The sequence below is a fragment of the Podarcis gaigeae genome, assembly GCF_964106915.1.
Source record: "Podarcis gaigeae genome assembly, chromosome: 5".
Taxonomy (NCBI): domain Eukaryota; kingdom Metazoa; phylum Chordata; class Lepidosauria; order Squamata; family Lacertidae; genus Podarcis; species Podarcis gaigeae.
The window spans coordinates 72,479,647-72,503,426 of NC_139681.1; the positions used below are offsets into that span (position 1 = coordinate 72,479,647).

At 42.0% G+C, this 23,780-nt stretch overlaps 1 protein-coding gene across 1 annotated transcript in view; it reads left to right on the plus strand.

The window, feature by feature from the left end:
• Positions 1–23,780, plus strand: part of COL4A3 (collagen type IV alpha 3 chain) — a 75,608-nt gene that overhangs the window by 18,374 nt on the left and 33,454 nt on the right. The window contains exons 2-17 of the mRNA XM_083742038.1: positions 5,962–6,018; positions 8,408–8,497; positions 9,652–9,696; positions 11,242–11,286; positions 11,890–11,952; positions 12,146–12,199; positions 12,879–12,905; positions 14,357–14,434; positions 15,365–15,427; positions 15,854–15,889; positions 16,004–16,045; positions 18,675–18,752; positions 20,083–20,145; positions 20,721–20,777; positions 21,137–21,181; positions 21,855–21,908. Coding sequence (XP_083598164.1) covers positions 5,962–6,018; positions 8,408–8,497; positions 9,652–9,696; positions 11,242–11,286; positions 11,890–11,952; positions 12,146–12,199; positions 12,879–12,905; positions 14,357–14,434; positions 15,365–15,427; positions 15,854–15,889; positions 16,004–16,045; positions 18,675–18,752; positions 20,083–20,145; positions 20,721–20,777; positions 21,137–21,181; positions 21,855–21,908 — 897 coding nt within the window. The remainder of the gene's footprint in view (positions 1–5,961; positions 6,019–8,407; positions 8,498–9,651; positions 9,697–11,241; positions 11,287–11,889; positions 11,953–12,145; positions 12,200–12,878; positions 12,906–14,356; positions 14,435–15,364; positions 15,428–15,853; positions 15,890–16,003; positions 16,046–18,674; positions 18,753–20,082; positions 20,146–20,720; positions 20,778–21,136; positions 21,182–21,854; positions 21,909–23,780) is intronic.

Below are 23,780 nucleotides of genomic sequence, written 5' to 3' on the forward strand. Positions count from 1 at the left end.
AGACTGAATTGTCAGGGAAGGAGGAAAGCCTGGCGTTGTCTCCAATGAAAAAAAAGACAGTCATGGAACCAAGAAATTACACAAAACAAAAGAATTGCCATGAAAATCCCTGAAACGAGAAGTAATCAACTATAGAGTTAAATCAAAAAGTTTAAGGAAAAATTAACCTAGAATTAAACAAAGAATTAACGAGATGCCGGCTGCAAAACTCATTTCACTCATTTAAATTATTTTAAGTGATATCAAACAAACTCAAGTGCGGTGCTGAAACGCTTCCCTGAGTTTACAAAAAAAGGTATGAAAACCTCAATGAAAAAGTTTTAAACATAGTCCTATTTAAGAGAACATTATAAACCTTAAATGATTTTAAATGATTTCAAGCAAACTCAAAAGCATTGAGGTTTTCATATCTTTTTTGTAAACTCAGGGAAGCATTTCAGCCCTGCTCTTGAGTTTGTTTGGTATCTTATAATGTTCTCTTAAATAAGGCTATGTTTAAAACTTGTCATTGAGGTTTTCATACCTTTTTTTGTAAACTCAGGGAAGCGTTTCAGCCCTGCGCTTGAGTTTGTTTGATATCACTTAAAATCATTTAAGGTTTAGAATTTCTTTATTTCCTTCTGGGGAAACTGATTACCGTAGTTCAGTGAAATGAGTTTTGTAGCCGGCATCTCGTTAAGTCTTTGTTGAATTCTAGGTTAATTTTTCCTTGAACTTTTCGATTTTTGTTATTTAATCTAACTCTATAGTCAAGTACTTCTCGTTTCAGGGATTTTCACGGCAATTCTTTGGTGTTGTCTCCAAGGCAGTTGAAGGACATCACGAGGCAGGAGCAGATCCAGCACTCAAGAAGGAGCACCCAACTCAAGGCTAAGAGTTATTGCTGGGACAGGCATGTCTCTATTTAAAAGTGTGGTGGGTAGGCAGGGCTGGCAGTTTAAATAACTTTACACTCCTGTGCAGTCTCAGCTCACTGCTCCTAATCCTGAAATCCTTAACCATGGCTTTGTCCCTGAATTGCATTTAGGGAACATTAAAGCTCCTCTCCTAAATTGGTTTGATATTTGCTGCATCTCTGGCTCTTAAAGGTGTCTGGACTAATTCCTGCTCTTGTTGCTGAGTTTACACTATCTGTTTGCTGAAATAAGACTTTGCTTCTTTACATGCAAGAAAGCACACTTGCCATTCTTGGAGAGGAGGATCAGGACAAACTCACTATGGAGGAGATTTGGGGAGCATTCAGAGAAAGGTGGGGGGGGAGATGTTATGTTACACAAGTGGAAATCCTTCTTAGTCAAATGCCATCCTTATATTGGTTGCTGCCAAGGCTTATCATGCAAATTTTGTATTGCTGTTCTGTGTACACAGCAAATTGATAGAGAGAGAGATTATTCATGGGAACATTCTTGGTATTGTACAGTTTAATCTCTGAATGAGCAGCACTGTTTAAATTATTCAAAATATGGAAGAAATGAAGGTGTCATGTCTGGTGGCATGATAGCAGAATACCACAAAGTTGAAACTATTCCCCCACCCCCAAGAGTAGACTGTACTGCATTCAAAATACCACCATCCTCAAGAAATGGTTGTGATGGCTGGTTTTTTCTTTATTTTTGTTGGTGTTTTCTCCCCATGTCCAAACATATGAGTTTCCCAGCAACCTCTACCAACTATTATCCTGTATTTTGAAGTTCCAGTTTCATAAAACTCAAAAGGCATGCTGGCTAATTCTTGGTATAATCTATGCAACTCAGAGTTTTTGGGTCAAATGTGTAGTTGCGTGTGTAGGTCCCCAGGCCACCCCTCAAATAACTTCACACATAACACGTAATTTTAGTTTTGGTTTTTGGGCACTATTTTGGCCACAACTTTATTAAAATACAAAATCAGTGAGTGGTTGTTTAGACATTGGTTATGACTATCTGTCCCCCCACCTGGGACAGAACTGACATCCCGAGGTCCGATCGGTAGCCAGTAGAAGAGAAAGTCAAACTGGGGGTCATTTGAGCTAAGCGTCGGACCCACGCCGCTCACCCCAGCAGCTCCCCGAAAGCTTGCCGGCCCTGGTCCCATGACAGGGATTCCCATGACAGGGATTCCCATGACAGGGATTGGGTGGCCCTGGTCCCATGACAGGGATTGGACGAAATCGTGGCAAGCCCCAGGATTCCTTTAACGGAATTCCCTTCAGCGCAATTGGAGGGGCAGGCACAGCCTATCCTGACCCCTTCACCACCAGCATATTATAACCAATGCCTAACCGCAACCTTACAAGTTGTGACGAATTGCTGAGTAGTAGGCAAAAACCAAATGGCACAGCCAATCACCAAATGGCAAAATTCCTACTAGGCCCCTGCACCAAGGCAGACGACCCCATGACAGGCAAAGCAAGGTCAACCGGAAAAGAGGGTGGGCAGGCGGGTGATCCAATGCACTCTGCAAAGAGAAAGAGAAACCAGAGTGCACCAATATTTAAAGACTATGGTCCCACCCACCCAATTTGCAACATACAATTTGCCCCAGCAACCCGGTTACCCAATCATAGTGCCAGGCAACAACTATTAACCTGCCTGGCAACAAGAGGCCTGGCCTGGCGGTCCACACCGCAACACGTGCTCTCATTTATTGGAGAACACGCTTTATCAAAGGTTGGACTATGCAGAGAAGTGTGAGAAAAAATACCGTAATCCAGAGCTATCAAGTTTGAATAAACATTTGTGATCATGGTGCACTTAATATAATGCTTTAGTGCAGAATCAGAGCATGCATATCCACAAAACATATCTCAATGTGTCTGAAAAATATGAGACACATTGACTTTTTTCTGGACATCAGTCAATTATATATATATATAACCATTTAACAGTAGTAGCATTGTTGTTGCTGTTGTTGTTGTTTAGTCGTGTCCGACTCTTGGTGACCCAATGGACGAGAGCACGCCAGGCACTCCTATCTTCCACTGCCTCCTGCAGTTTGGTCAAACTCATGCTGGTAGCTTCAAGAACACTGTCCAATCATCTCGTCCTCTGTCGTCCCCTTCTCCTTGTGCCCTCCATCTTTCCCAACATTAGGGTCTTTTCCAGGGAGTCTTCTCTTCTCATGAGGTGGCCAAAAGTATTGGAGCCTCAGCTTCATGATCTCTCCTTGCAGTGAGCACTCAGGGCTGATTTCCTTAAGAATGGATAGGTTTGATCTTCTTGCAGTCCATGGGACTCTCAAGAGTCTCCTCCAACACCATAATTCAAAAGCATCAATTCTTCGGCGATCAGCCTTCTTTATGGTCCAGCTCTCACTTCCATACATCACTACTGGGAAAACCATAGCTTTAGCATAATGCATTAGCATAATGCAGAGTAGTATTAGCATAATACTTTATAATATACTCAAAACTCCTTAATCACTAGTCACAGAACAAACTATTCTGATTGTGCAACATAAATTAAATGTACATGTATCAGTATTCTAAACATTGGTACCAGGAGGTTAATTTTTTTTGGATGTTGTGAGTAAAATGGAGAACATGCCATCAAAAGTCTAGCATAGAGTAGCCAACGGGATTCACTTCAGCTGTTGTGGAATACAACTCCCATGCTCCCTGTCAATTGACCATGCTGGCTGTGGTTGATGGAAGTTGGTAGTCCCAAATATCAAGGAGACACCACATTGATTACCTTTCTGTTAGGAATTCAAGTCTGGATAAAAAAATACTTCAGATATCAAGCACTGTTTTCAAGTCATATGCAGGCATCAAGTGACTTCTGGGTCAGTCATTGGATAGGAACACATCACTGGGGAAAACCCACCTCATATTCTCTGAGGTCACGTTCACACCATAAAGCACATTCAGTTTGCATTTAAAGAAAATGGCTCCCCCTCCCCTGAAAAAAATAATCTGTGAACTGTAGTTTTGTTCAGGGTACTGGGAATTTTAGCTCTGGGAGTGCTTTAAATGTGTGGTGCAGATTTGACCTGGGTTTTCTCTATTTTACATAGATTCATCGCATAATTGTACAGTATTTCCAATCCAGAAGGCACAATGTTTGCCGTGTGAAGTAACTATTAGATGAAAGGAAGGAATGTTGCAAGCCACCCAAAGTGTGTCCAATGAAAATCCCAAGCTATGTTCCAGCAATCCAGTATGGTTCATAAGAGCAGAGGCCTTATGAAGGCAAATTTTTGGCTGATAAATTCCAACCTTCCCTGCCGCCCCCATTGCCTAATCAGTCGACTGTGGAAGAATCTCTTCCTTTCCCTTCCTTTCTCCCCCTCTCCCCCACAAAGCCTGCTTTTGCTATTGCACTTCTTTCTCTCCATCACTTTCTCTCCTGTATTGCATGCATTGCACATCTTTCTTTCTCTTCTCTTTCGTTTTTGTGAGTGTGCATAGACATACATTGCCTTTGGCTGTCTGTTGCTCTTGCTGCCTCATGCTGCCCTTTCTGTCTCCTCTCTCTTTCCCAAAGCTGATGCACGCACTTTTTGTGACAAGATTTCACCAGCACAGATGAAATATAAATAGTTTTTCATTCATTCTTATTACCGCTCGATATTCTGTTCTGATTTGTGGTCATCATGTAACTGAATAAATTAATGTGAAAGACTGAAGATAATAATGGTCATGTCTGCAATAGAAGTAATCAGCTTTGATTTTGAGTTTTGATTCCCCCCCCCCCCCCGCTGTTATTTTATGCAATCTGCCCAGGCACCTGGGTCAAATTGGTATGTTTAGAAACATGTGGTCTCTTTCACAGATTGGTGTCCCAAGTATACTAAATGTTTATTTGCATCTGAGATGCAGATTTTTAAAAAATGCAGTTGGAGGGGGGGGGACTGATAATTAACAGGATTCTTCTTCTGAAACTAGTGGGGGGGAAATCTACTATTGGGAGATTTCCCTCAAAACCAGGAGGGATTTTTCTTGGGATCACAGAATGAGTGATAAGGGCTAAATTTCCCTTTTCATGCCTGCCCTAATCCTCTTACTGGTAATTCACTTGTACGTGCATGCACACACACACACACACACACACACACACAAACACACACACACAATGCAACTTGCATTTTAAAGAACCTGCATTTTATATGCAAGGATGCATTTGACAGCACAACACAACACAGATGCATCATGCTTTGATGCATGGTGGGCTAGATGAGGGCCAATATGCTGAAGTTGAACCCTGACAAGATAGGAGGCCTCGTGAATGGATGGTTCTCATGCCTGGGAACTGGGCGATTTGCCCGTTTCTGAAGGAGCAAGTACGTCGCCTGGGGGTGCTCCTTGATCCATCATTGTCACTAGAGACCCAAATGACTGGTGACCAGGAATGCTCTTTACCAGCCATTCCTGGACAGGAATAGCTTTTCCACAGTGATCCATGTATTTGTAACTTCAGTGGTAGATTTGTAATTCCACGTGGGGGTGCCCTTTAAGCTGATTCAGAAGCTGCAGTGTTTAGGTTACTGAGTGGAGCTGTGCGACATCACTTATAAAAGGACTGCACTGACTGCCAATTTGCTACTGAGCTAAGTTTGAAGTTCTTTTGCTGGCTTCTAATGCTCTGAACAATGTGAAACTACACTATCTGAAGGAATGGCTTCTCCCATGTAGACTTGCCTGTTTGCTGAGATCTTCAGATAAGTCTTTCTTGGTAGCTTGCTGAGATTCATCTTATAACAACCTGGAGGAGAACCCCATCTGTTGAGGTGCAGAGCTTTTGCAACCACTTCCCCTATGAAATAAGGCATACATAAACTGAGTTTTTGACGCTTGCTAAATACTTATTTATGCACCCAGCCATTTACCCTTACACATCAGAATACTCTTACACGAAGATGTGTGGGGAAAGTAAAAACAGACCAGGTTTTTCATTTAAAGATAATGCATTGCAATTTCAAAAAAGAAAAGAATGAACCCATAAACTGTGGATTTATTGTAAAGATCCTATTACATTTTTTCAGAATTGTGTCTGCAATGGTAAAAGCCACTGTTCTTGTGATGCGATCAAAGGCAGTAAGGTAAGAGGTTGCATATTTACTTTTTTTAAAAAAAGTACATAATAATATTTGCATAATACTTTTGAGAGTTCAAGTGCTTCTCATACATTATATGATTGTAATCCTTGGAGCAAACCTGTAAGGTAAGGCAGTGTTATTATCCCCATGGCGAACTAAATTAACTGGTGGTGGCAGCAGCAATATTTTGATATTTCAATAACTAGGATGTGATAGAACATTTTGAGATTATATGCTGTACCTTGTACTAAAAACAGTGTAACAGTTTGGGCATCATTTCAGAAATGTATTGCAGAAAGAGTTCGAAACTCTGATTTGTGCATTCAGATCTGTAGTATTCCTGACAAATCAGCTCACTTATAAGCATAAAGAAAGCTGAAAAAATTATGTGTGCACAAAACAGTAGTGTGCCCCCTCCAGCGGCACATGTTAGAATAGCATGATATGAGAGAAAATAAAAATGAACTGGCAACTATATTTATGGGCTAACAAGATTAGGGGCTTAGTTAGACCAATAGTAGGACTAAGCAATATTCACTTAGTGTTTCATTTTGCTTTTTAACTTGTTCATAAACAACTAGAGATAGGGGTTAGCAGTGAGGTAGACAAGTTTTCTGATGATACTGATGGTGGTTTAAAAAAGGGATTGCAGATAGCTTCAAAATGATCTTTCCAAGCTGAGTGAATGGGCATTAAAATGTCAAGCGCAATTCAGTGTAAACAAATGTAAAGGAATGTGCATTGGGGGGCAAAAAAAATAAATCATAATGTTACATATTCAGTCATGGGGTCTGAACTGGCAGCGATTGACCAGGAGCAAGAAAATTATTCTTCGCGCAGTGTCAGTGGTGTAGCGTGGGGGGGTGCAGGGGGGGCTGGCCGCACCGGGCGCAACATCTGGGGGTTAGGGTTAGGGGGCGCAAATCCATGGGTTAGGGGGCACAAATCCACGGGTTAGGGGGCGCAAATTACTTGCCTTGCCCTGGGTGCTGACAACCCACGCTACGCCACTGCGCAGTGTGTAGTTAAACTCTGGAATTCTCTCTCCAAAGGGGCAGTGATGGCCCCCAACTTGGATGGCTTTAAAAGGCGGTTAGACAAATTCATGGAGGAAGCATACCTCTGAATACCAGTTCTGGAAACAAGAGAGAGTGCTGTTGCACTCAGGTCCTGCTTGCAAGCTTCCCACCAGCATCTTGTTGGCCACTGCGAGCACAAGATGCTGGATGAAATGGACTACCAGCTGGTCTACTAAACCATTGACTAGAAATTGACTACTAGCAGACGACTAGACTATTAGCAGGTTCTTCTTACGTTTTTATAGATAAAGATATTGGGTAGCATCTGATGCTGCATGAATTGTGTTCTGTTCATGACACACAACTTTCCAATCCTTTCCTCTCTCCATGCACCTCCAAAATTAATGTTGAGGGTGCATGGCGGGTGGGAGCAGCTGCAAAGGAGAGGAAGGGGAAGCTCCATTGCATAAGTGGAGGTCTGCTGGGCAAGCAGAACAGTACCATTGAGTGCAGCCTATTATTTTATTGACCCTGATTAAATTAATCAATTTTTGTTTATACCATCACTGTAGCCTATACTATTATGCTAGTTATCATAACAGTGTGGTGCGCTGGTTTGACATCATCTGATAGGAAGTGCCTACAGAGGGTGGTGAAAACAGTACAAGTTATTATGGACTGTCCTGTGAATCCGCTGGATGAAATAGCGGAAGAACGTTGCCTCAGGAGAGTGAGGAAAATTCTCAGGGATGATTCACACCCTGGCTGGCACTTTCTTGATCTTCTGCCCTCAGGCAGAAGATATAGAAGAATGATTAGTCACACCAACAGGGTAAAAAACAACTTCTATCCGTGGGCTGTTAGGCTGCTGAATGAAAAGATAACAACAGGGCAACTGACTTTTGGGTTTGGTGTGCGTCAGTAAACGAGGGGAATTAAGACTAAGAGAGCTGAGTGGGGGGGGGGGGGTTGTGTAATCCCACTGTATACAAGTTGTACAAGTGACAATAAAGTATTTCATTTTCAATTCAATTTCAAAATTCAATTTCAATCATCATTACACCTTGCAGAAAAAAGTTTAAAAACATTTAAGTACAATATATAAATGTAACGCTTCTGCTGTTTGAGAAATTCTTATGGATCGGTGCTTTCCCAGCTTCCTCAGCTTAGTTCTCAAGTGCAACATCAAACATAAAGTGGGATGTTGATGCCCGAATGTTCTTAGTGTCTGTGAGTCTATACTGATGGGAAGGCATGTGCTTGGATGGTTTAAAAAAATAAAAATCCAGAATGTTATGTGAAGATCTGTAATGAATTTGCAGAAGAAATGACAATGGTGCAAGCAAAGTCTTTACACAGATTGTGTATTGCAGGGTGAAAAGGGCTTTCCTGGTTTCCCTGGTCCACCTGGTCAGATGGGTTTCCCTGGTCCAGAGGGTCCTCCTGGGCCACAAGGACCGAAGGTATGTTGTGATCCCTGATGCATATTTATGGGTGCTGCAGTGTCTGCAGATGGCAAGTGTGAAATAGAGAACAATACCAAAAAAATACAGTGGTACCTCGGGTTACAGACGCTTCAGGTTACAGACTCCGTTAACCCAGAAATAGTACCTCGGGTTAAGAACTTTGCTTCAGGATGAGAACAGAAATTGTGCCGCCACAGTGCGGCCCCATTAGCTAAACTGGTGTTGCAGGCTAAGAGCAGTTTCAGGTTAAGAACAGACCTCCAGAACGAATTAAGTGCTTAACCCGAAGTACCACTGTAAATGACACCCGCAAGCTTACAGTTTAGTCCCTCTCTCTGACTGACATTGAATATTGTATTTTATATTTTCTTTTTCTATGCTATTCTTTTCTTTTGATATATTGCCTTTTATTAACTTTCTATAAAAGTGTTTGGATTTTATTGCTTGATACTGTATGTTAAAAACCTCTAATAAAATTCTACATAAAAGAAAAAAGAGAGAAAACTACAGTGGTACCTCGCAAGACGAATGCCTCGCTAGACGAAAAATGCACAAGACGAAAGGGTTTTTCGTTTGTTGAGTTGCTTCGCAAGACGATTTTCCCTATGGGCTTGCTTCGAAAGATGAAAACGTCTTGCGGGTTTGCTTCCTTTTTCTTAAAGCCGTTAATACCCAGGGAATCCGCGCTCCGCAAGATGAAAAAATCGCAAGACGAAGCAACTCACGGAACGAATTAATTTCGTCTTGCGAGGCACCACTGTAGCACATCCCATGTAATGAAAATTCTGTTATATTGCTGGTCCATGTTTTATTGCTATGTATTTGCCCCGAGAGATAGGTAAGAAATAATTCTTTTAGACAGAATTTTTACAGAAAAATATTTTTGCTTCCAATTCTGTTGTTGCTGTTGTTATTATGGCTGTATTTTTTCTAAAGTCCCCCCCCCCTTTAAAAGAAAATATTCATTGTGGGCCGTGTGAAGTAGCAGTCACTAAAGTTGGATTGGTTTTTGCCTGTTACTTGAATTCTTTTGATCATTAGACTAGGGTATAACAGATATCAAACACCAGAAGAACAGATTGTGTCTTTGAACCTTCTAAAAAAAGACAGGAATTCCAGTATAATTAACTATTGTTTTCTTTGCTTCCTAGGGTTTTCCAGGGCCAGCGGGCTTTGCTGGGCCTAAAGGTTCAAGGGTTCGTATTTTGTTCAGTAATATGTTAACTTGCAGTGTTCAGAACAGCAACAATTCTCAATTTTCTAAAAATGATGGACATGATCTCAGTGGTGCTATGATGTGCTTTTTGATAAGTGAATTGCAGCTGCAGGGGACTGCCAATTTTTTGGGAAGCGGTGCTGGGATTGGGTTGGTGGTTAGGCTGTCACATGGGGCTGTTGTGAGGATAACATGGGGAGAGAAAGAACCATGTGTGCAAGCTTAAACTCCTTAGAGGGTGGGGTATCAATGTAATACATAAATAAACATTTCCACTGTGCCATTTTCCCCCAAGTTACTTTGCCCCCAGAAAAGCAAGCAGGGGTGCCTGTATTTCCTCTGCTACTGCAGGGCAAACAGCAAAGTGTGTTCTCTCCCTCATCGAGAGCACAGGTTGCAGGCGGGGCTGACAAGACACCTCACTGTTACTAGGCAAATGGTTTGGCCATCCTTTAAGCAGGGGCGGCCTGTTACTGGGGAAATCTAGATGTTGCCATTTGCTGATTGACAGCCCTATTTGTTAAATACAATGCTTGCAGCGAAGAACTTCCTCGTTTCACTGCTTACTTAGGATCACCCACCCTCCCTTCCCTAATTTTAGGCTGTTTGCTTGACCTTGCTATGCCTGTCATGGGGTTGTCTGCTTTGGGGCAGGGGCCCGGTAGGAATTTTGTCCATTTGGCTGATTAGTGTGTGTCACTTGGTTTTTGCCTACTGCGTAGCAAATCGTCACAACTTGTAAGGTTTGCGGTTAGGCATTGGTCTTGGAATTGGTTGGTGGAGGGGTATGGATTCGGCTGTGCCTGCCCCTCCAAAATGCTGCTTCTGCTGCTTCAAGGGTTTTCCGTTAAAGGAACCCAGGGACTCCCCATGCTTTTGTCCGAAACCCCCTGGCAAGGGGCTAGGGCCACGCAAGCCCCTGGGAGCATTCTGGGGAGAGGTGAGGCATGGTTCCCAGTCCCGTCTCTCTCCCCAGGTGACTTACCCTTGCTGACTTCGCAGGGGGTGCGAATGTCAGAGCTGTCCCCATGTGGGGTCAGTTAGTGCTACCAATGCCTAAGCAACCACTCACATTGCTGTAATTTGAATAAAGTTGTGGCCAAAATTATGCCAAAAACCTTAAACAAAAATTAAGTGTCAATTGTGTTTTTCTTTGGGGGGGTGTCTTGGGGACCTTGACGCGCAAATGAATTTCCTCATGCTCGGCTCAATGACGGATCCTACAGCATTCCAGTGATGCAAATAATAATATGGCACAAACAATGTCATGAATGCCATTTGTTAAGCAAGTTCATGGAAACTAAGCACAAGGAGTGATCAATACATTTGCTGTCCTGGGATTGTTTGGGTCTGCTAGGTAAATTAAGGCTTACTTGTGTAATGGTACTTATCCTAGCCTTAGCACAGTCCGTTCTTTTGGACCCTTGAACAATGACAACTCCACAACTTTAGATAATAATAGGCTTGTTTCATTAAAAAAACAGCCTACTGACTGATTTCTTTCTGTGTTTCTTCTCATCATCAGGGTTTGCCAGGAGTCCCTGGTTATTCAGGTCCCCCAGGCCTTCCTGTAAGTACAACAAAACTTAATCGAGCAGCTTCAAGTATATTAACATTACTGATGCTAATAAACCTTTAAGATAATGGAGGCAATAATCATCTTAAAGGTTTATTAGTATAAGTGCGCTATTACTGAGGCACAATGGTATTCAGTTTTAATAAACCAGCCGCCCATACAGTCAAAAGGCTACTAGGTAAGGGTAAAGGTACCCCTGCCCGTACGGGCCAGTCTTGACAGACTCTGGGGTTGTGCGCCCATCTCACTCAAGAGGCCGGGGGCCAGCGCTGTCCGGAGACACTTCCGGGTCACGTGGCCAGCGTGACATCGCTGCTCTGGCGAGCCAGAGCCGCACACGGAAACGCCGTTTACCTTCCCGCTGGTAAGCGGTCCCTATTTATCTACTTGCACCCGGAGGTGCTTTCGAACTGCTAGGTTGGCAGGCGCTGGGACCGAGCAGCGGGAGCGCACCCCGCCGCAGGGATTCGAACCGCCGACCTTTCGACCGGCAAGTCCTAGGCGCTGAGGCTTTAACCCACAGCGCCACCTGCGTCCCTCAAAAGGCTACTACGTTTGCACTAATAGCTACCTTGGCAATGTTCTAACTACTTTTAGGGCGAAGCAGGAAATGCAGGTGCTCCAGGACGTCCAGGTTTACCAGGCTGCAATGGGACAAAGGTAAGAACGAAGCAAGAACCAAAAGTGGACCACCTGTAAGAGGAAGAGTTGGTAAAGCATCACACTGTGACACTTTATCCCTAGGATAAGGAGCCTGGGGGAGGTGTGTGCATGTGTAGTTAGAGAGAACATTTCTTGGGAGCCATGCTTTCTCCTTCCTCGGCTTCTCGCTCACTGTCTCTCTATTTTCCAGGGCGAGCAGGGATTCCCAGGATTCCCAGGGCAAGGAGGGCTCCCAGGATTACCAGTAAGTTTCAGTTTATGATAGTCAAATGTGCCTTATGTAGAGCGTTCTCATTCCAGGGGTTCAAAGCACCACATACTAACTGACTGGGAAAATCCTGAGGAGAGAGGCTGGGAAATGTTTTGCAAACTATCAAATAGAAGCTTGTAGTAAAAGACAAACTCACACAGCAAGTACTTGTGTCCCAAGCTTGGGCCACTGATAAAAGCCACATGATATCCTGCTGTTCTACTCTGATGGTCATCTGGAAAGTCATTATTGCTACACAACAAACCAATCAGATACTTTTAGGTATCTCCTGTTATCATTCTTAACTTAGTTTGGGCATCAGTTTCCAAATTGTAAACAGCCCAATTTGCAGGTTCTTTTGATTTCAATATTTCAGTGTTTCAGTACTGTTTCATTCTATATTCAAGTGACAATAAGAGAAAACACTCTATTAAAAAACATAGTTTAGGAAAATATCAAAAGTTTATTATGTTTGATAATTTCCAATAGTAAAATCGGCAAGTTTGGCTCGTATCTTTCCTTTTTCTGTGATCCTGCTATTTCCACCTATATTTGACATACATTACTTGATTTGTATGGTTCCATTGCAGAATTTACCTGCATAAGTTTCTAATATGAGATCTGAAGCATTTATAATGTGATGTGTGTCTATCTCTCCCTTTCCTCTACCTAGGGTCCTAAAGGAATCAAAGGAGAAAAAGTAAGTTAACTTGTAAAAAGCAAGTCAGAATAAAAATAGTTCTATGACACAGGAAATGCAGTTCTGCTCATTTGTTCACTATAGGAATATTTCAGTTCTGAATTACTTGTCTTTTTTCTAAAGCAGAACTGAAGCATTAGGAACTCTTCCAAAATTTGTACAGAGCAATGTGCAGTTAATTTAGAACTTCCACTTCCTTTCGTTCATTCATGTCTTCCTAGCTCTATTTTGTCACTGTGTACATTTTTTGCAATGTTTTATCAATTTTTATATAATTGTAGCAGTAGTTATATGCAGTGTTTTGCCAATGTTTGCGGGTTTTTATGTGCATTGATATAAACACTTGAGAAAATTCAGCTTGATATGATAAAAAAAAAAACTTGATATAATTGTAGCGATATTGCTTATGTGGGGTATTTTACCAATGTGCAGGAGTGCATGTGCTCATCAGTAAAGCAGAAGATAGGAAGAATTTTGTGCAGTCATTCATATGATCACATCAATATTGCTTTTTTCCAAGAGTTTTATAAATGCACATCAGTAAAGCAGATGGGGAGAAAGTTTGTAAAGCTAGCTGAAGGAACTTAAAATTGCAGCAACAATGCAAGCTCCAAGTCTATAATTAATTATAGGAATGATCCGGGTTAAATCAGAATTCCATTGTTTTGGGAGCCAGAGGATCAATGAAAAAAAATGGAAGAAAGTTTTTGACGTGTTGAATGCAGACAATGTGTACTTATAATTTTTCTATTAGTAGTTGTTCATTTGACTGTATCACAGAGCTACAAGGCATCCTCAGGTTTTTCTTTAAATATCTGGTTCCAAAAATAATGTTTATTCTCATTCTGAGAAATTGACCCATGAATTAATGTGTATCTTGGGGTTCAGCTAAACCTATGGATTCTGCCTCTATTTGGCAGTAATCTGTTAGTTATATGACAGGTTAATCATGGGGATGGGAAGTCCCAATGAAATGGGGCTTTGTTTGGTATTGATAACATTTGAGTTGTATTCTCCCTGTACCAGATCGGTTTTTGTTACAACATCTAATTCATTGCGTAGTCTCTTGAGAATGTACCTTACTTTGTGAGGTGATGGCTGTGAACCCTAGTGTTTGTTTGTCATTTGAAATGTCAAATTTCTTACTAGATTTTTATTTTAACTTTATAATAAAGTCTCGGAAATAAAAAGAGAAATGGGGCAAATCCTCTCATCCCCAGTTTTTTACTTCAAGGTGTTTTCTTGAATCTTCTTGCCGTTATTAAAACATCATATCAAAATATATTCCGTTTACTGCATTTATTTTGATGCTTTCTGGCAGCCCACTCTCTTCAACCCTGACAGGCTGGTCTATTGTTCCACTTGTCAAAAAAAGGGGGCGGGGCAGGGGCGGGGAGAATAACATTAAATAAAATGGACTAACTCATTGTACCTCTCTCTAATTCTCCAAGGGATGTTCCGCAAGTAGGTATGACCAGGGTTATAGTTCCCAGGGTGATCCTGGATTGCCAGGAATACCTGGATTTCAGGTAAGCCTGAAAACATTCTATTTTGAACAATAAATAGATGACCCTAAAAGTCTGTGTGTGACACCCAACAGGGTCCATCCACCAGTAGAATGGACTTCCATTCTTGCAGTGGGTGTTCCCCTTCCTCTCCTTTCTACTGCAGCTCCTCCCACACCCTGAAAATATGCTCCCAAGGGTTGTGGGACACTCCAGATCAAATGTGGGGGAGCCTGGGCAGCTGCAGAGGGAAGTAGAAGAAGAGGAAGTCCTATTGCATGTGCAGAATTCCAATCACAGCATGTTGACTATCATCCTATCATATTATGGTTCTGTGAAAAGTCTTTCAGATGTGCATAAATATATTCAGTTTAGTGGGATTGCAAATACACGAATCTGTAGTTTGAGATAGGGCAGTATAATAATACAAGTTATGAAGCAAGACTCTGCCCCAGGACCAATTGTGAAGTTTATTTTTTTCTCCTTTTATAAAGTCCCTAGAGAAGAATTCCTTGGACTTTTTATATTTTTTTCTGCGGGGAGGGGGGCATTCCTATGCTTGTCTACCCATTTCTGTTAACATATGTGTTAAATTAAGCGATTAAATGTGGAAGTTTGAAAACTGCCCAGTTTCCTCCATTAGTGACTAAAATTAGACAGGCTTTTATGGACAGGAATGTAGCAGACCATAGAGGTGACAGTCAAAATATTTAACAGTGGAATCCTATGCATGTTTATTCAGAAGCAGAATGGGAATAACTCAATAGGACTTATGAGTAGGAGTGGGCTGTTTGTCCTGTTTCTTCCACTTTGGTCAGTGTGACCTGCAAGGCTGAAAATCTGAAGTTCCTTGGGCAGGGCTTGGGCTGCAGCCTAAGGGAGTGAGAGAAGCCTAAAAACAAACAAACAAAACCAATAACGGAAGCATTATTTTTATTTCTTGTTGATGTAAAGGGTGATCCAGGACCTCGAGGATTACCAGGGCTGATAGGGCCAGAGGGCCCTCCAGGCTTTCCGGTAAGTAGAAAATCTGAATTTCCATGTTGATTAAAAATTGGTATTATTCAAAGGGCACATAAGATGTAAGTTGCAACGTTCTGATGCTGGAGAACAGAAAATTGTGCACATTAGCTCAGTGGCATGCAAAACATTCTGGCATTACTAGGTAGCCCTGGGAACTAGCCTTGAATACATAACCTTTGATATTTTCATTGTGCTTGATTATCCAAGACTCTGCAGAAATCTGCTTTGGTGCAATTTTGAAAATGAAAATCACCTTTTCTGAATTTGTTCATATTTATAGCATGTTACAAGTAAGTATTATCATTTAAGCACCTCTTTACTTATTTTGTCCCTGTTGGTTTTTTTAAAGGCAAGGTGGATGATGTTTCTTCCATAAAGCATTTCAGGCAAAATGTGTAATGTGTTTATCTGTACTTTTAGGGAGCACTAGGAAGACCAGGACTTCCAGGGCCAAAGGTATTTTCAGAATTGCAGTATCAACACTGAATTGCCCCTACTACCATTTTCCATTTCCGTCATTAATTGGGGCTTTCAAAACATTTGTTAAAGACATTTTGGTTTTGTTTGCAGGGTCTTATGGGTGTAAAAGTCATTGGTGCCAAAGGATTAAAGGTAAATTTTTAAAAAGCACATAACTATACATACATCTCCCTGCTTCCCCCAAAATAACTGATTGTTTTTGTTTTTCTACCAGCTAAGGGCATATCAATAGCATGCAATAAATGCTGCTTTCTCTAGGGCACTTTAAGTCTTGATCTTATTAAGAGTGCAGCTATCTTCCTTGTGTTCTTACAGTTGCCAAATGAATTCTCAAAAACCAGATTGGCTATTGCACTACATTTCAGGCCTGCTGTAGGTGCTTTGTTCTCACAGTAGAGTCTATGTTACTCTTACAGATAAGTGTCAGCTGTCCCAGTCTGCTGTACCTACCATTGATTCAGCTGGCAAGTGTAGTTTGCGTGTTCAGACCCAGAGACCTCCCCCCTAAATAAACACATATTTGACTCAAATTTTAGTTTTAGTTTTTGGCAGAATTTAGGCCACAACTTTATTAATTACATAAAAAGTGAGTGATTGCATAGGCTCTGGTTCTACTAGCTCCCTGCACCCTTGCAGGAAGCGCTGACCCAGAGCTCTACCATAGGTCTACCAAGGGTGAACACCTGAGGTAGGCGGAAAGCCCGGGAACAGACTATGTCCACTCCCCAGATGCTCCCCTGGACTCAGGCACGGGCACAACCCCCTCTTGGGGGTAGACCAAACCAAATTGAGTCCCTGGATTCCTTTAACGGAATACCCTTCACATAGGGATGGCGAGACCGTTCTCCCACCCCTATCACCTGAACCAGTGCCTATCCGCAACCTTACAAGTTGTGACGATTTGCTACGCAGCAGGCAAAACCCAAATGGCAACAGCCCATTAGCCAAGTGGGGGAAATTCCTGCCATGCCCCTGTCCCAATGACAGACGACACACAATGGCATAGCAAGGTCAATCGCAAGATGCCCTAAATATAGGGAGAGGTGGCCGGGTGTTCTGAATGCACGAGCCGAAAGAGGAAGCTCTGGGTCACGGGCATGGGTATATATAGGTCTCTCGATCCGTTTAGACTGCACCCCATTGGCCAGATTCAACCCAGCAACGAGGGGCCTACCAATTGGGTGTTGTGACTGTCCACTATACCCACCCACAACACAGGAGGTCAGTCTCCAGGTCTCACTGCAACACGTGCCCTCTTTGAGGAAGGACACGCTATCTGGGAAACACAAACGATTGCTGGGCCAAAGTATTGGACCAGGGCTTTTTGGCGGCATTCCTTGGACTGAATTCTCTGTGGGAATAATGCCATGCCATGAACTCTGCTGCATTTGTCAGGGTTGTCAAACTGCTACATGAAGCAGTGGCAAGGGGATTTTTGTGACAACCTTGTCTTTAAAAGCAAGCTCTACCGCCTGCCCTAAAGAAAAGTAATTGGTATGCCCTGCTGAAGTTTTTGAATTTCATCTTGAATACGAATATTTGAAAGGCAGTAATATTTGATCCAACTTAGACGTAACACAGAAGGCTGCAATGATATTGCAGAGAGCAATCACTAACATAGCTGGCTCCTTCAGAGTATAATGAAGAGGCAATTTTTGAGAAATTAAACAGTTGTCCGTTAACACAGTCTGTGAGCAGCCCTTTGCTTGAAAGTGTCAGCCTTCCGAATGTGCTTTATATTATAATGTAAAATGCAGAATTAGACCAAAAATGAAATAACAGGGTTGTTTTGAATGACAAAATCAAATGGCCAAGCACCCTGTAAGAAAGAAAGGATATGAAAAGAAGAATCTCAGAACTTCTGGTATGTTATATGCTCAGGACAGGACAGAGTTGGAGATAAGATTCTTGGCTAGAAGGGCTGTATCTCGAACCCAAGAATTTCACCCTTGTATCTTTTTGCCAAATTATTTTCACGGTCAACAAGCCATGTTAAGCTAGCATATTGTTATGACTAGTACACGACTTCGTTAATGTAGAATATTTGAGCTGAATTTTTTAATTAGATCAGGTCTGCTTCAGTGGATTTTATTTGTAACGAATATCCATTAATGCTAAATTCATTGGGGTTTCTTTGTTTGTTTGCTTGTTTTGCTGCTTTTAATATATATATATATATATATATATATATATATATATATATATATATATATGCTTTCGTAGATTTTCACGGGTACAGGAATGCAGGTTTTGGTGTCCTCGGGTGTCTTCCCGTGTAAAAGTTGGGGTGTCTAGGCGACGTTTCGACGAGGTCTCACTCGTCATCTTCAAAAGATGAAGATGACGAGTGAGACCTCGTCGAAACGTCACCTAGACACCCCAACTTTTACACGGGAAGACACCCGAGGACACCAAAAACATATATATATATATATATATATATATATTATGAATCTGTTTGCAATGTTGCACAAATAATGCTTTAGCAAACAGATTCAGCAGTTGTCTGCAAACATTAAATACATGCCTGAAAAGTGTTCTTTTCCTGTAGAAAATAAACACCGATTTTCAATACATCTGTTATGCCTTCCTGAAGTCATATATACTGTATGCTAATTTTGCCATTAGAGCATATTTTTAAAACTCCCCTCCAGTCTTGTATTGTGAGCACATTTTATAATCCCTGGTATTTGGCATGTGCCATCCTATCTGCCATAAACATATATGAAATAGCTCTTTTGATTTTTCTTTTTTACCACAGGGTGACAATGGACTAATGGGCCCTCCAGGACCAACTGGAACAGTTATTGTTACCTTAACTGGAGCAGAAAATATGACGGTAGCAGTATAATACTGTTAATGACCATTAATATAATAAGCATTCTGTATAGTTGTTCATCTTTTTCACTGTATGAGTCCCATCTGGGGAAAGGGTGGGGTATAAAGTATATATTAATAATATATACATTTTATGAAAAGATAAAACAAATAAAGTTTATATAGATTTATTTTAAAGAAAGTGTACATATATAGATTTTTTCTACCAAAGTGTGCAACACTTCTACCTCTTTTATGTCGGATCCCTAAATTCCATTAGCAAACATTCAGTTCGTATCTTTGCTTGTTCCTATGACTCAGTTAAAATATATCCAGCACCAGGAGTGGGGGGAAATAAAAGGTTAAATGTAGGTTTTTACACAGAAAAGAGGACACAGCAAGACAGCAAGGCAAACTTGGGTGCCTAGGTTTTTAAAAGCAGTAAAGCAATGAGCGCACGCAAGCCTCCTAAATTTAAAAAGGCAAGCCAGGAACCAGACAGCCTTCACACACACAAACACCCTCCGACTCCAAACCTCGTGGCTGAGCTCTTCCCTGCGATGACTTTTCCTGCGATGACTCGCGACGAGATGGCGGAGAGAAGAATGAGGCCGAGGAGGAGCTGGCACCGCAGCAAAAGGCTGCTGTAAACGCCCCCTCGGAGGCACCTGGTTGGGTGCCTGCCGAGGGGCGTGGGTGCCAGCCAGGTGAGAGGAGGAGGCAGGGGGTTAACGCCCCCTGCTAGGGGCGGAGCTCGGGCTCCCGCCCACAACCACTCCCCTCTCTTCCAGGGAGGAGAGTCTTTAGCAAACATTCAGTTCGTATCTTTGCTTGTTCCTATGACTCAGGACGCAGGTGGCGCTGTGGGTTAAAGCCTCAGCGCCTAGGACTTGCCGATCGAAAGGTCGGCGGTTCGAATCCCTGCGGCGGGGTGCGCTCCCGCTGCTCGGTCCCAGCGCCTGCCAACCTAGCAGTTCGAAAGCACCTCCGGGTGCAAGTAGATAAATAGGGACCGCTTACCAGCGGGAAGGTAAACGGCGTTTCCGTGTGCGGCTCTGGCTCGCCAGAGCAGCGATGTCACGCTGGCCACGTGACCCAGAAGTGTCTCCGGACAGCGCTGGCCCCTGGCCTCTTAAGTGAGATGGGCGCAGAACCCCAGAGTCTGTCAAGACTGGCCCGTACGGGCAGGGGTACCTTTACCTTTACCTTATGACTCAGTTAAAATATATCTCTTTTGTAAGTACCATCTTTGTTTTTCGGTTTACTGAGTGAGTAAGTAAGTAAGAAAATAAATAAATAAATAAATAAATAAATAAATAAATAAATAAATACTATTATTATTATTGTGACAGGAATTAAAAGGAAATAAAGGAGATATGGGTTCTCCAGGACCCCCTGGACCCCCTGGAGATTCAGTAAGTGGTATTGAATTAGCATTTCATACTTCAGAAGCTAGCTAATAAAACATTTTTTTAAAAAAAATAGCATATATTTGAATGCTGCTGACATGACCATATATAGATATGTACACTTCATTCAACATATTTAATCAATATAGAAATACTTACATGACCTCAACCTGAGGGTCATGGAATAAAATACAACTTGGATGTAGAATGCTGTGAAATGATGGCATCGCCTTAAATATTCTGAACTACACTTCATAGCGGTGGCCTTAATTCAGAAATAGCTACTTTTAAATATATATTATTATAAATGTTAAAAATCAGAAAGGGAGGGCAGCTGGGTACACTTGCCCTGGGCCTCAGAGGGCTAAGAAACCCTGGGGGGTGTGGCGCCAGTGGCCTGCCAGACTGACACTGTCATGCCAAGAACACCCTGGGCCAAACAGCTGACCAGGGACTCCCTCACTGGGCCTCAGACAAGCTCTGCACTGGCCTGCTAAAAATATAAAACAATATGAGTTGTGCATTCAGTGTAGCAACATAAATCTAAAGGAAGTGTGTTGATTGGTTGATCTGTGTTTTAGGGCTCACCTGGAGATTTTCGAAGTGTAAAAGGAGATCCAGGAGAGACAGGACCTCAGGTTTGTAAACTCCCCCCCCCCCTTTTGCAATGATAGATTATTATTTTTTGAAAACTACCTAGTGTTACAGATATTTATTTTGTCGTCTAGAAAGGTTAACAGTACAGTTATAGTCTGAAAATACATTTTATTGTTATCAGACCCATACTGTGGTTGGGGAAATGATTAATACAAATACAACCTGAGTCCATTGGATCTTTAGTTCCACATATCCAGCTTTATTAAACCACGTTTTATTAGAATCATATATTGTACGTAGGGAAATAATAATAATAGCATATTTTGTTTAACAACAACAAAGTATTAAAAAGTGGTCTGTTTGTTTGTTTGTTTGTTTGTTTGTTTGTTTGTTTAATTAGGGTAGACCTGGAAAGGATGGAACTCCTGGTCCACCTGGTTTGCAGGTAACAAATAATTTTTTTAAATGTTTTGTGTCAATGTACATTAGTGGTCATGGTCTGGACTGGACAGGATGTAGGCTATTGTCTATTGGCAAAATAAATGGTACTCTGTATCTTACTCTCGAGCATCATTAAGGTGGATCAATACAGGAATTGGATAGCTTCTGGAGAAGATCAGAGTAAGGGGCAGAATGGCTGAAGAGCTACTCCTGCACAAACTTTAATGTGTCTCCAGAAACCTCCTATAACAGGGTAGGAAAACAGGGGCCCTCCAGGTATTGTTGGACTACAACTCCCGTCATCCCCAACCACTGGGAGTTGGAGTTCAAAAACAACTTGACGGCCACAGGTTTCCCATCCAGTGATTTTGAGTGGTCAGTTCATGGAAGAGGGACACAGACCAGAACCTGAATCTTCATGCAGCTTTGGGCACAAAGGTTGCTCTAAATGTATATTGGTGCTGCAATGAACTGTGTCTTTGGACCCAGCTAGATTGGTAAAGAAAAAGCGTTTGATATGTGTTGTGTATGTGATATAACACTGTGACACCAGATGGCGCTGTGGAGCCCCATCTTTCCCTACTGGGTTTCCCTGTATGAGTTTACAACGCGTTTAACCGAATCGCTTCTTTGACATGTCTAGATCTAGCCTTTATGTATAATTTAATTTCCTGCAGGGAGAAAAAGGAGAACAGGGTTTGCCAGGAAGACCTGGGAAAGTTGGTCCCAAGGTAAAAGCTCTTGTTTTCATTTTTTGTCTGCTGCATTTTGCTTCCCTTATCAATTCCTAAAACTTGGAATTAAAAGTATATTACCAATTCAGCAAAAGTAAAATACAATTTTTAATGAACACCAAGTTTCTAAAGCAACAGTTTTTTATATTTTATTTTAGGGTATTTCTATACCATCTCTCTGAAGCTCAAGGCCACTTAAAACATAAGTAAAAAACCAGCAGACTATGAATGAGTCATAACTCTGCTGGTACATTCTGTTCTTGGCTTACAAATGGATTCTTCATTCTAGTGTTTTTGAAGTTCATAAATAGCAAGTACTCTGATAGGACAAAGGGTCGTAAGAATGTCCTTACAGGGTTTGACTAATGATAGTAGTAGCTGATGGTAGGGCAGAAGGAAGAGAGGTCAACAGTAGGCGGAGCCAGAGCCAATGACAGGCAGAGGCAACTAATTCTTTTGCCCCACTCTCTTTCCTGCTGAGTTCTACCATGGCAATGATGAGCTAAAGAAGGAGGGAGGTAGTAGCCAGTGCCACTCCTGGTTATAAGAAGGCAGGCAGGTGGGAGCTCATTGGGGACAAACTGAGATTGGTGGTGCAACGCCCCATTTGCTCTAATGGACCAATCTCAAGTGGACAATAGGTAAGTCTTTGCAGGGTTTAGTTCACTGAAGCATGGTGGGGATACTAAAAAAAAACCATGAATATCTGACCAGACCTGCATCATGGAAGACATTGTTGACCCCTAGTCAATGGTTACATACCTAGAATAAGGACAGATAAACTTTGACCCTCCTGATATTTCTGAACTACAACTCCTATCAAACCTAACCATTGGCCATGCTGACTGGGGCTAATGGGCTGAAAGGGAGGGTGAAACGGACTATAGAGATGAGGTGGAGCGGCTGACAGAGTGGTGCAGAGCTAACAACTTGCTCATAAATACAAGGAAGACAAAGGAGCTTGTGGTGGACTTCAGGAGACAGAAGAGCAATGTCCAGCCACTTCTGATTGATGGGGTCTGTGTGGAGAGGGTAACAACGTTCAGATTTTTGGGTATTGAATTACAAGAGGATCTGTCCTGGAGTGTCAACACAAGGGGGCTTGTGAAGAAGGCGCAGCAGAGACTGTACTTTTTAAGAATCCTAAGGAAAAACCATCTTCCGCAGAAACTGCTGCTTGCCTTCTATCACTGTGCCATTGAGAGCGTGCTCACTTATGGCTTATGTGTGTGGTACGGAAGCTGTACTACCCAGGACAGGATGGTGTTGTGCAGAGTTGTTAAGGCAGCAGAGAGCATTGTTGGCTGCCCACTCTCCACCTTAGAGCAGATTTATGCCACAAGGTGCCATAGGAAGGCACTGGACATAGTAAAAGATCCATCGCATCCTGGTCACTGTCTCTTCGAGCTCCTGCCGTCGGGACGGAGATACCGGACGATGATGACAAGAACGAGCCGTCTCAAGAACAGCTTCTTCTCCAGAGCGATCTCGGCCCTGAATGGGAAACCTGGACTTTGAAGTCATCTAATCTTCCTTGCTGTATTATATTATATTGTTTTAATTAGTGTTTTTATAGTTGTTTTGATTTTAAATGGAGTGCCCTATCTGGGTGGATGGAGCAGCCAAGTAATTTCGTTGTCCCTGAGAGGGGGCAATGACAATAAAGATATTATTATTATTATTATTATTATTAATCCAGCAACATCTGGAGAGTCACAGGATGCTCAGCTCTAACCTAGGCAAATGAATAATCAAGCCAGAAAATTTTAGATATTTTAATCTTTTTAAAAATGAACTTTCTAGATCACTTGCTAACTGTTTTTAACATGTAGACCAAGTGGCCACTAATCTATATCCAACGTAGTCAAT